Genomic DNA, 12,933 nt, shown 5'->3' on the forward strand with positions numbered 1-12,933 from the left:
GATATGATTCCAGCCAACAGATGGCTTCTACCTCTTGCCTATGCCTTGTGAGGAAGAGATACCCAGCATCCCTCCCTAAAAGCTCACAGTGGACTTTTCACAGTGGACTGTAAGGATAGAAAGAAACCACATTTTACTAATTCATATGTAGTAGCAAATCATACTATTACATAATTTTTTAAGTTCTCTGGGCACACTACTATAACTCTCAGATTGATTCCTATGCAAAGCCCCATTCTATAGGAAGGCTGTACCATGAATGGGGCCCTAGGCATGCTATGGAACTGCCAGGGTACCTGACTACAGGCTGGGCTACAGAAACCATGGTATATACATGCTGTATCTATACACACTAGGAAGTCCACTCCTCTTTTGCTCATTGCAGCTCCAGGCAGCTTCTGTGTTCCTCTAGGAGTTAGGGGAGGAACAGTCAGGGCCATGTGAGCACCCTGCTTGGCACACAGTAAGCAAAGGAGAAAGATTCACCTGACTCCACGACTGCAGGCACTGGCAGTCACTTTTAAAGAATGTTCCATTCTGTTCTCTATGCACGTGCATCTGAACACTGAGCCTGAGTTCCCCCACACCATTGCTCTGAACCAGGAGTGCTGCTCAGTCCTTAGCAATGCTAGCCCTTTTTGACTTGCCTGTAAGCTGAGCCTGCACACGACATGCCTCACCCAGCAGCATGGGGCCTGGGAGCCACACTTACTGATGCGCACTGACCTTGTTCTTCCTAGACTATGCGTGTAGCTCTCTTTCTTCACACCACAGGTCTTAGGATCATCAGGGGTCACATTTCGGTTCTCAAGGTCAAGGGCGTGACTATGCATAGGGAGTACATCTTCCACGAGCTCTGAGAATGGCTTGGGAGCCTGGAGCGGGGACCATCAATCAAGTATGGGGTAATCAATCCCTATCCCCAAGTCCATTTGTATTGTGGGGCTCCCAAGCTCTGTCCATACATAGGACAGTCCAATGATGTGATCAGGGACCCGGCTACTCTCAAGAACCACTCTCCAGTCTACTTCATGACTTCTGGGTTCTATCTCAAACCAGAAGGCTCCAGACTATGTCTGCTGAAGGCTATAGCTGAGAAGTTGGACAATCTGCAGAATATTGCACTGAGGAGTAATGCTATCTTGGGGCATCCTTCCCCCATCAGAAAACAATACAAGAATATCCTAGTTTCATATTTCTAGATGAAAGAGCTTTCTCTTGTTTAGAATATCAATTCTAGAAGTGAAGAGAATGGTCCTGGGGCAGAATGCAGAGGGCGAAGCTTGGACAGGGCAAAGGGAAGGTAGATCCTGGCACCTGGCAACCTCGCACCACCTCCCAGCTGTCCGAGAGCTTAACTGATCTGCCGGGCCCTGCCCCTGAGTCTCCCAGTGTGCTTACCACACATGCAGTGCCAGCAGAAACCTTCAACTGCTTGATCACCGAGGGGCCTATTAGGTGGCACTGCCCTCCAAGAGCTCCAGGCTGAAAGACGAAGAGAGTCAGTAGGTAAGAGCTGTGAGTTTCAATTGCCACCCGCAAAGCATCACTGACAAGGCTGGGGATGCAGAGGTCACACTGTATCTATGGGGTCAGAGGTTCATTCCCCTGACAACCCAGCGGATGCAACCAGCACTGCCCTCCCCAGCCTCCTTTTGGGAGAAGGAAAGCATTCAGATGCCTTCCCCTTGAAGTCCACCTCATATCAATGACCCGGGTGCCTCCAAAACTCATGAAATACAAGGAAACGAAGATAGACAAAATGTTTCAGGAATAGAAGACAAAGATCTTATATCTTTAAAAAAGGGAAAGAAAATGAAAAAAATGAATAAGGGATTGGATAGTACAAACTTTGGACCCACCTTGTCTTTTTCTGGAAGCTTCTCTAATGATGCTGCCTTAGCCATTGGCTCCTCTTCTGCTCTGGGGACCCCTGAGCCTCCATTATGCTAGCATCGAGCTAGCTTCCTCCTCAGTCTCACCCTGAATCCCTGTGTAAGTGTCTAGGCTCTGCTTGGATGGGCAAGCATTGACTAGAGGATGTGAATAGCTTAACAGAGTCCAGGCAAGAAGACTAGCAGGTTTCTCTGCCTGCCGTGGCACCATGGAGCAGCCCCTACCCTGCACTGTGGCTTCTCCTCACTACCATGTAACATCCGGCAGATAGGGAAGGGACGTACCTGAGACCCCCAAGCTGTAGCAGGCATTCTTTCTGGGTGCAGCCCATCTAGCAGGGTGCTCAGCGTCCAGTCCCACCAGTCTTCCGTGCTGCTGAGGTCCCCCAAGGAGTGATGGGCATTTCTTAATTTAAGGACAAAAACAAAAAGGTATACATGAATCCCTAAGAACAATTCCGAGTAAGAGAGAAAGGTTGCCATTTTTTTCCCACTCCCACATTCTAGGGATTCTGTGGGAGAGTAGGTCACATGAGCCAGGGCACGGCAGCCAGAAAGCCTGTGACAGACATCTCTTAACTTCATGTTCAGGGATATGACCTCTGTCATGTGAATTCACACCCGAGAAGCAGAAGAATTCACACCTCAGAAGCTGGCAAGAGGAGGCTCCATGTCAGGCAGTCTCTGCCCAGGTGTGGGACAGGGACTCCTTAAGGGCAGTAATACCTTACAACCATGTAAGAAAGCTAGGCAACTTAATAAAAAAAAAAAGGAACCAAGGGCAAAGAAAAGCCTTCAAAACATGTTAATAGAGAAACAAATGTCCCCATCAGCAATTTATATCCACTGAATGTACACACGTCCAAAATGCCCATAACGTGTGTAAGCAATAGCCCAGGGGTTACTGAGCTGACTTGTTTTAGTTCCTTCCTTCCTTCCCTCCCCTTCCTACCTTCCTTCCTCCCTCCCTCCCTCCCTCCCTCCCTCCCTCCCTCCCTCCCTCCCTCTCTCCCTCCCTCCCTTCCTTCCTTCTTTCCTTTTGGACCTTAATCTAAGCAGGCCTTCTACTGCCTACTAGTTCTCAATTCCATACTTTTCTGAAAATTTGACTCAACTTCTTTTCAAATCCTGGGCAAGTGGAAAAGCTGCAAGGAATCTGAGGAGGCTGTGATGGAGAAACAGAGCACTTCCCAGAAAGAAAGCGGAGTCAGCATGGGGGCACAAATAAAACTGGTAAAACCTTGAAAATATTTCCAGTCCTTGGGAGAAAGCACTGGACAAAGAGACAGTGGAAGGGAGGGAGGGAGGGAGGAAGGGAGGGACAAAGGGAGGGAGGGAGGAATATGGACAGACAAGTTGATTGCACACCTGCCACTAAGTAAGGCCCATATCTGTTAGAAAAAACCAAAATAGTATATGCTTAATATCCATACTGAGTTCCCATAACACTTAAAACTGTTCTGAAAAATTATTTAATTTTATGTGTATGAATGTTTTCTTTGCATGTATGTCTCTGCATCATGTGTGTGCCTGCTACCTTCAGAGGCCAGAGGGGGCACTGGATCCCCTGGAGCTACAGTTAAAAGTGGTTATGAGCAGTGATATGGGTATAAGAAACAGAACCAGAGTTCTCTGGAATAGCAGCCAGTATCCTTAACCACTGAGCCACCTCCCCACATCCCCACAGTAGGTTTTGAGGTGCTGGGGAATCAACGCCAAGGTGTCTTTGCCCTCATTAAGCATGTGATTTCCCACTAAACTGCACCCCTAGCATAATTTAAAGAAATGTTATCACTTGCCATACTTGCTCCCTGTTGGGACCACATTAATGAAACTGTCAAGAAACATCTGCTGTGACCCAGAGCTCACACATCTCCTACACAAAGGAACCATCCCAATCCTTCCTGGCACACTGGAGAGTAAGAGGTGCACCGAGGACCAAAGCATGGCCTGGCCTTGTGTGTGCTAATTACAGCAATTATATCAAATGGGCCCACAGTGCCAGCCCGGCAAGAAGAAAGAGCATAGAGCACTAGTGGTCATCTCTGAAGGGCACTGGGATGAAGCTGGGCTCTGCCCTACCCTTAGGTACTGGTCCCTCACTTGTGGTTTAGTTTATTTTTGTTGATTTTGGATTTCATGAAGACTTTGAGTTCAGAAGTACTTCAAATACAAATTAAATATGACACTCTGATATTAGAGTAATTTTTTAAAGACAAAAATCTAGAATATTATCTTCCTAACTTTATAGAGGATGCTGTGGCAGCCAGGAGCAAAGGACTGCCAGCCACAGGAAGCGAAGAGAGCCCCCCTTGGATTCCATCGAATTCACTTTTCCTAGGCTTGCTCTGCCCCAAATGCTACAAATAACAGCCCCTCAGGACTTGTTGATTTTTAGGATTAGGTAGTGGGGGTGGGTGGGTGAGGCAGAGCCAGTCCACTGTAAACATTTCATTTTGAACCATGATCTATAAATATGGCCCTGCCTTGTGTCCAGAGCTACAAGAGGCAGTGAGGTTTCTATCCTTGTGGGAAACATGAGGGCTCTAAGCCCACCTGGGTCAATATTTGGGAGGGTTACCTGAATGTACCAGGCCTAAGAGCACAGGAATTTTATAGATGTTATCTCAGCTGGAATATTTGACAATCTAGAGGCATATGAGAAATGTTGAATAGAAAGGAATTCATGAAAATGTGAGATTAAAAATAAACTAGCCAAATTAGTGGCTTTTGTGTTTCGATTTCCATGTCTTAGAAGGAGAAGGGGGAGGAGGGGGAGGAGGTGGAGGAAGAAGAGGAGGAGGGGGAGGAAGAGGAGGAGGAGGGGAGGAAGAAAAGGAGGAGGAGAAGGAGAAGGAGGAAGAAGAAGAAGAGGAGAAGGAGGAAGAAGAAGAGGAGGAGGGGAGGAGGAGGAAGAAGGAGAAGGAGAAGGAGAAGGAGAAGGAGAAGGAGAAGGAGAAGGAGAAGGAGAAGGAGAAGGAGAAGGAGAAGGAGAGGAGGAGAAGAAGGTGGCAGCCCCACATGGTCTCTTTGTCTTGCTCACAGTGCCCCCTCCTGGCATAATCTATATACCTGTTCATTTGGAAGAACTAAGCTGTCAAAGCAGAAGCTAACTGTGGCTTTGCAAACTGGTCCCTGGAAACTCCTGTAGTTTCTCTAGAGCTGCACAGTCCTGGGATTACTGAGCAGAGGCAAGTTGAAGTATTGGGGCTTCCAGGCAGAACCTTGTTAAAGAGTAATACGATTGTAAGAATAAAGGGAATGGCATCTGTGAGTCGCCATCTAGCACGGTGTCAGTGTTCCTCTGTCTTACAGAATCTAAAAATCAGTCCTTAAATCAAAAAGATGAAATGGATCTAACGCCCTCTCCTGACGAAAATGTAATAAATAGCTTTACATAAAACCAAATGAGGATCAAAGGCAAGAAATGCATAAAAAATGCTACAGAAACGGGTATTAAAATAGTCCTTACAGAGGAGAAAGGAAACCTCAGGATGTATAGAGTTGTTGTACTGTCTGTCACTACAAGGTAAGCACTAATAACTCATATCGCTAGAGTCAAACTGCCTTGAGGAAACTGCCCAGTTGACAACTTTCACTGACAGAAGAATGTTCTACTAGGCGTATCCACTCGTCTCCTTGAGCATCCAAATCTCAGGAGTATCCAGAGCCCATAAAGGGGGTCTGGGACTGTGCCTCTGCCTTAAACTGTTTCCCCCTTGCTCAGTCTTTCCTTATGATGCAAATCCATTGCAATTAAAAGTAGGAAAAAAAAAACAATGAGCACTTCAGATGTTGTAGAGAGCTTAGCAGAGAAGCACACTTTGAAACTGGGTATCAGGAATCATGAATTGTGACTATAGCCTTTGGTTGAAGAACACTGATGTTTTTCTGCAAAATAGATGGTATGGCCTTCTCAGGCCAAGAACTTCTTTCAATATTGACCCCAAAATGAGATGCTAAGCGCACACCAAGGTCTGCAAATGGAGCCCTCCATTAACATGGGTAATTAGCCTTTCCCAGACTTCATACACAGACTATGATGAAAACCTTTCTCTAGGCACATACAGTATTGTGATGGTGAAATTGACCGAAGGTATGGGTAGGGCTCCCTCTTCTGGAACACAATGAAGGAAACTGATTCTGGAACCCAGAGCTTGAAGTTCTTTGGGTATGAATGTAATGACCATGAACTAGTGCGACACTTCCCAGATCTTTAAGACACCCCCCACCCCGCCCCAAACCTCCTACCTTGTAAATGCCCTTCTGATGGCTTGATTGAGAGAATATTCACCTGGGCAGAATCTCCCATATGCTATAAACAAAAGCAGCAGTAGCATGACGCTATGCATGGTCACGTCTCTGGGAAGAGAGATTGTAGAGTGAGCATCCTTGGAGACCTTGTGTGTCCACACAAGGAGGAGAATAAGAGGGGACCTATTCTCCTCATGGAAAGTATTTTAGGGAGCAGGGTATCTAAGTCCTGGTTGGGATGTATTAGCATGAGCTGGATTAAACACCGTATTTATTCTTTGTACTTTTAAAAGACTCCTTCCCAGTTTTGATTAGTTCTTGAAGACTTCACACAAAGTACTTTGCTCATATTCACCTCCTCACCCAGCTCCTTCTAGATCCACCCACTTTCCCTACCCATTCAATTTTGTGTCTTCTTTTTCTTTTTCTCACAAATCAAGTATAATTTCTGCTGCCCTCATGCTCTGCAATACCTGGCCTTCCACTATAGCTTGGCCCACCTACCCTGGCCGCACCCTTAAGGAAAACTGTCTCTCTTTCTCCCATGAGCCACCAACTGTCAATAGCTCCTTAGCTTGGGATGGGATTTCAGCACCTCTGTGTTGGTTTTGTCCTTTTATGTTATCGACATCCAGCTATCCCACCCCCATTTTGAAAAGCCTATTGCGCATCAAATTGCCTTCCTGTTATTGTCTGTTAAATTGCTTGAGCCTGTTTGTTGGCGGTTTCTGGGCTCTCTCGTCTGTTCCATTGATCTATGAGTCTATTTCATTGGTCTGTGATTTACTGTTCTCATCAAAGACAACAGGATTTTGTATTTCTGAGCTAGAATCCACGTTGACTTTCTCTCGGGCTATAAACAGTCCTCTTCACGGACAGCAGCAATGACAAACTAGACAACCATGCAATTGCTTGTGTGCCCTATCCCACAGCAAGTCATTCATCTGAAGAGTGACAGACATCTGATGTACACGGATGTAGGCACTGGTGCAGTCCCACTGCTTTCAGCCTACATTTCGATCTTTGAAGATTGTTTAAATCTCCTGACTGTTCTATGCACTTCCCATGGAGATCACACCGCAGCAGCTGTGTCCTTTGCTGTGCTGGGGAGTGGAGTGTTGTATCTTACTTGACTTACAAAGGATAATGGCTCTTGGTGTCTACTAAATTCTCTTACTGCCTATTTATTTGTTTTTATTTTATTTTTGGGCTATTTTTCCAGACTTTTACTAATGACATCTACAAAAAGAGTTAGCTTTGTCCCCTTCTGAACCTGCTGTCTCTAGCTGTGTTCTCAGGTGTCCACCTTGACGGGGACCCTGCCTGTGGCTCCCTCAGCATGAGCCTGGAGAGCTGGATTTCTCAGCTTTGCTCAGCTCAGCTCAGTAACCTCTGTGGACATCTGCTACCCAGTGTTGCAGACATTACAGGCACCTGTGAACTGGGGTTGTGTGGCAGCACGGTCCCTGGGGTGACCCCTCAGGAGCCCCTGATCCCTCTGCTCTCAGATGCCCAGACACCTACAGTTCCCTACACGTCCTGGTCTTGCAAAGTGCAGTGGGTACTGCAGTGTACTGGCTACGTAGCACTTAGCATACCCATGTGACTTCAAGAGGGGTGTGTGTGTGTGTGTGTGTGTGTGTGTGTGTGTGTGTGAGAGAGAGAGAGAGAGAGAGAGAGAGAGAGAGAGAGAGAGAGAGAGAGAGAGATTTAGGTCTGCTGTTCGTATTTTTGGTGGGTTTGGTTCAGGGTACCACCCCTGTTTTTATGGGAAGATTGAACAAATTTAAAAGTCTTTGACAGTGCCATATCTTTTCAGAATTTCTTTTCACTCACTTTAAATTTGACATCCTAATAATGCCATGATAATTTTCTTCAGAAAAGAACCCATCTCGGGACCTGTTCTTTACTTAGGGAGCTGAGTGAGTGTGAATGATGAGGAAGGATTTATAAGAGAGACAATAGACAAGGTGACATTGTATACTTTAGCAACATCATTGCTGGAAAAACATCTGGAATTTCTAGATAGAGTCCTGATAGATTCAAGAGTTTGGAATCTAGAATTCAGAACTGGGGGAAATTATCTGGAGCTTCTAGATAGAGTCTTGATAGATTCAAGAGTTTGGAATCTAGAATTCAGATCTGGGAGACATGCATTGAAAGGCTCCTCGAGGAACAGCTATTAGTATCTACCATGGATGGGCAGGGGAATGAGTACTGCTGACAGAAAGAAGCATGACTGATGTCAAATTTGGAGAGGTTTGTCTCAGTATCATAGTTACTAAGTTTGATGCTTTATCTAAAAGTTTGAACTGGACTTTGTGTTGATCTCCAGAACATGTCTGTGTAAATGGTACTGTTGACTTATTTCTAAATACTGGTCCCTGGGCTCAGTCAGTGAAGAAGTACAACAATTGCTCCTGGATTTTCATAGCCTTGTGTATCCAGCTGGAGGGCACATTTTGATACACACGAGTCTGCATGGCTGAGGGAGCTGAGGTCAGAGCTCTGGGTCATGGATTACAGCCCCATGACAGAACAGTTTCCTTCCTCCAGTGCAGTGTCTCTGTCCCTTGCCCTCTGGCACTGAGGAGACATGGGAAAGGATTTTCCCAAGTGTAGGATCTCCTATCTTTCCCTATTAAAAGAAGGCAGGGCCAGAGAAAGCCCAATGTCTATACCTACCTCAGGGCTGCCTGCATGAGGCGCTCTCTCCTTAGTCTTTCCCTCATCACTCTGAACTTTGGCCCGGATGGTGTCTGAGCCCAGCGCAGGTGGCGTTCTCGTTGTCGGGCAGCCAAGACCTGTGGCGGAAGGGGAGCACCATGATACTGGGGTCAGCATTGGAGAAAGAGAGGCTTTTAGAGTCCCTGCCAACCCAAGAGCTGTCATCATTGCTCTCTGCAATGCATTCAGGGGACAAAGAGGGACTTTGTGTAGTTAACACGCACTGTGTTGTTGGGGAGGCAACGTGAGATGAAGTAGACCCATTTGAAAACCTTGCTCGTGTCCCAGGCCAGCTCTTTTGGCAAGCATTACATCTGAGCCTTTAGAAAGCATGGCTTCCCAGGAGAGGCATGCTCACTGCTGCCCAGTCACAGGGGCAATGCCTTTGGTGTCTGCATTGTAGTTCCCGTTAGAGGCCTTCAAAGACTGGAAAGCTGATTTTTAAAGCCGTCTGTTTTAGCATGAACGATCTTTGTTTTGTTTGCCTTGTGTAATAAAAGCACTATTGCTTCCATATTGTAACTATGCGTGCTCATGGGCAGGACTAACGGTAGCTAAGAGGCAAACTCATGGGAAATAGTCATCCATTCATTTCTCACTCAACTGCTTAGCCATTCTAGGCACACTCAGGGAGCAGCCCTGGGCCCCTCAGTCCTTCCTCCCAGAGCTGCTGGGCCTCTAAGAAGTATAGAGCAAAGGCTGTAAAGTGAGCCTTGGGGGCTGGGCCTGTGGTTCAGATATGCCTTATGTGCTGAGGACTGTGCCCTGTGGTGGCACGGGAGATTCAGCAGGTAGAGCATCGGGACTTAAATGTGATGGCAGAAACAGTGTTGGGGAATCAAGCCTGAAGAGGACTGAGTTCCTCAGAGGCTTCTCAGTTCTGAGATTTGGACCACATTGATGGCCACAGGGTTAGACCCAGTTGCTCACGCTGGCAGAGGGAGAGAGCCTTGGAAGAAGGAAGCCTGCAGGTATGTAGAGAATTGGGGTGGGAGGATGGAGTCAAGAAGGCAGGAAACATTGGGCCTACAGTTGGGATGTGGAGACTGCTAATGTCTGTGTGGAAGTGAGGGAGTGGGTGAGGCTGTACGTTTCCTTTGACTGCCCTGAAAAGCAAATGGTTTAGAAGTTCGGAAACTGTGGCCAGAAATTATATTTTCATTAGTCTTTAAAGTTTCTTTTTCTTTTCACAATTTTAAGAAGTTTAATGCCTCCTATTTATTTATGTGTTTATTTAATGTGTATGCCTATGTGTGTATCTGTGTGAGGGTGTCAGATTCTCCTGGGACTGAAGTTACAGATGGTTGTGAGCTGCCATGTGGGTGTTGGGAATTAAACTAAGGTCCCCTGGAAGAGCAGCCAGTTCTCTTAACTACTGAGTCACCTTTCCAGGCACTAGGGTCTGCATTCTCCAGTGTACTCATTTTTTTGTGGTTCTCATTTCGCTGGAATTGGGGTAAATTATAAGGGAAAAAAAGCATAAGAAATCTACTTTCTCTCTCTCTCTCTCTCTCTCTCTCTCTCTCACTCACACACACACACACACACACACACACACACACACACACACACACACACACACACACACACAGAGTAGGGCTCCAAAAGCGCAGCCAAATTTGAACTAAGGTCTGAGTTCCCATCTTTATGGGAGCAGTTCTGAATGCTTCTCCTTCTGCTCACCCTTTCAGCCTCCTCAGCACTGTCAGGACTATAGGAGACAGGAGAAAGAGGAATGTGGGTTCTGGAACGTTCTTCCAATTCCAAATCCAGACCCTTGGTTGCATCTTGTAATGACTCAGTAAAAAACTCACTGTCATGTTTCCGTTTCCAAGCAAAGGCCGATGCTGCCAAACAGATCTGGAAGAGAGGTGCCCAGCATCAGTGTCTGTTTGGGCCCCTCCCACAGGGTCATCTTCCTGGTCTTGCACTGCCAGCTGACTTTATCTCACTTCAGAACAGATACCAGGAGCTACTACCCTGAAGTCCCCAGTCCCTAGTCACCAGGTGTGGCCTTCACCAAGAGAACTTACTCGGGACCTCTGGGGAAGAGTCATAAACTGAAAATAGAAGCAAAGTGGTTCCTCTCTTATGGGATTTTTAAAAATAAGGATTCTGAATACCAGGTTGAGGCAGAGCCCCATCTAAATCAAACTCTAAAGAGAAGACTCAAACCACCAAAAATGAAGCCCCGTGACCCCTCTCCTCCCTGGTCCCATGTTGACGAAGGCACCTCCACCACAGTGGGGTTTCTTACCATGAGTGGCTGGGTGATGAGTGCGCAGCAGACCAGAGAGAGAAGCAGCAGGTGGAGCCACCACACACACTGTGCTGGCACAAACCTACCCAGGAGAGGGATCTCTCAGCACCTTCATGAGAGTAAGCTACTCATGAAAACAGTTACAGCCAGAGGCAATGAGGCCTTCACTGCTGGGAGCTTGAGGAGTGGCTGTGGGATGGGTGCCAGGTCTGTCTACCCATCAAAGCAAAGTCCTTCCCTGTTTAGGGGACCAACCTCCCCCAAACTTCCCACGACGAAGAGTAAGAGAGCCTGAAGTAAAGACAGGACGGATCACAGATGAGGAGTTGGGAAATGTAGGTGGTGGTAGTGTGTGAACACTTTGATTTCATGCTCATGACTCTGGATTACACATGCCCCATGCTTATCTTTTACAGATAAGTAAACCGAGGTGTGAAGAAACTTTTAGTGCTTATCCTGTCCTCACACAGTGGCCAGCAATGCCGTTGGGAGAAGGGATATTGTCGGGAAGAAAGGGCTTTGGGTGGCTACCCTTCTCATGGGCTGGGAACGTGGTGTGGGCTTTTCCAGAGCGACAAGGGGTGGTCCCCCAGTCTTCAGTGGTGGCCCAAACTATACAGGACCAGATGAAGGGGGTTGAATAGAAGGACTGGTTAGGATCTATGATGTTTGCATCAGAGCCAAGCTCAATGTTATTAAGTTTTTTCCCCAAACAACACCAGGCAACAAATGGTTGACTTTGGTCAGGTTTTTTCCTCTGAGAAGCTTAGAGGCAGAATGGCCCCTTTTTAGTGCCCCCCACCACACTTTCTGTTTTGTACCCAGGACTCTGTCTACACATAGCTTCAGTTGAAGGCCAAGTGACCCTTTGTGTTTATATATGATTAATTCACCTTCAGAAGGGATCGATTAAGGAAAAAAAATAGTGGCATTGGTAACTGAATGAGTTCCCCTGAAACTCGTGAGTCTCTTCACGGATCCTAGACATCTATCAAGCACCTGACGATACCTAAAAACCTCAATACTTACTTGTAGCCTAGGAATCCTGTCCCCAAACCACAGGCCAGGGAAGCTGTGCCAGAGATGGCCCAAGCCACAGAGCTTGACCAGAGCAGACAGACCCTTGACTGCTGGGGCCTAAGTTCTTCAAAACCACTACTGGGAGCTAAGAAGGAGCAAGATGGAGAACAGCAGGTTAGCAGACCTTGTCATTCTCAACCACAATGTGATGGGGGCTTGTCACTTTGTCGGGCTAAAGGGTACCAGATATATGGTCACACATTATCTGAGGTGTGTTAGTAATGAAGATCCAGAGAGGACAATAACCTTCGAATCACTGGGCTGAGCAAAGCAGAGAGCCCTCCCCATGTGGGCGGGCCTCGTTCAGTCAGCTAAAGTCTAACGAGAACACATGGGCACAGAGGGAGCTCCTCTTGATAATGATCTTTGAACTGGACATTGGTCTTTGCCTGAGGAGTAGAGGTAACAGTGGGAAATGAGAAGTATGGAGTTGGCTGATATAGCTGGTCCTTCTGAACTCTATGTACTTTCTCTACATATTTGTCAGTGACCTTCTCATTTCTCTGTTTTGGCTTCCAGGCCCATCTCTCTGAACCTTTGGACAGCCAGCCAGTACTGGTGCTGCAACTATGGTCATGTCTAGCTCAGTGCTCATTTACACAGAGACATGACTTTTCCTTCCCCCCTAGTGTGTACTGTAGACCAGGCACAGTTGACCACTTGGTGAGCATTGTCTATATAGATAGTGCACCTTCTGCCCAAAGCCTCTATTGACTC

General features: G+C 46.8%; 1 protein-coding gene across 1 annotated transcript in view; it reads right to left on the reverse strand.

Annotated features, from left to right (window-relative positions):
* Pkd1l1 (polycystin 1 like 1, transient receptor potential channel interacting) overlaps positions 1–12,933 on the reverse strand; it is a 121,903-nt gene that overhangs the window by 15,184 nt on the left and 93,786 nt on the right. The window contains exons 37-44 of the mRNA XM_063273721.1: positions 12,166–12,301; positions 11,134–11,218; positions 10,560–10,736; positions 8,835–8,953; positions 6,147–6,257; positions 2,181–2,301; positions 1,402–1,485; positions 727–875 (exon numbers count right to left, since the gene is read on the reverse strand). Of these exons, the coding sequence (XP_063129791.1) occupies positions 727–875; positions 1,402–1,485; positions 2,181–2,301; positions 6,147–6,257; positions 8,835–8,953; positions 10,560–10,736; positions 11,134–11,218; positions 12,166–12,301 (982 nt within the window). The remainder of the gene's footprint in view (positions 1–726; positions 876–1,401; positions 1,486–2,180; positions 2,302–6,146; positions 6,258–8,834; positions 8,954–10,559; positions 10,737–11,133; positions 11,219–12,165; positions 12,302–12,933) is intronic.

The sequence above is a fragment of the Rattus norvegicus genome, chromosome 14, assembly GCF_036323735.1.
Source record: "Rattus norvegicus strain BN/NHsdMcwi chromosome 14, GRCr8, whole genome shotgun sequence".
NCBI classification, from domain to species: Eukaryota; Metazoa; Chordata; class Mammalia; order Rodentia; family Muridae; genus Rattus; species Rattus norvegicus.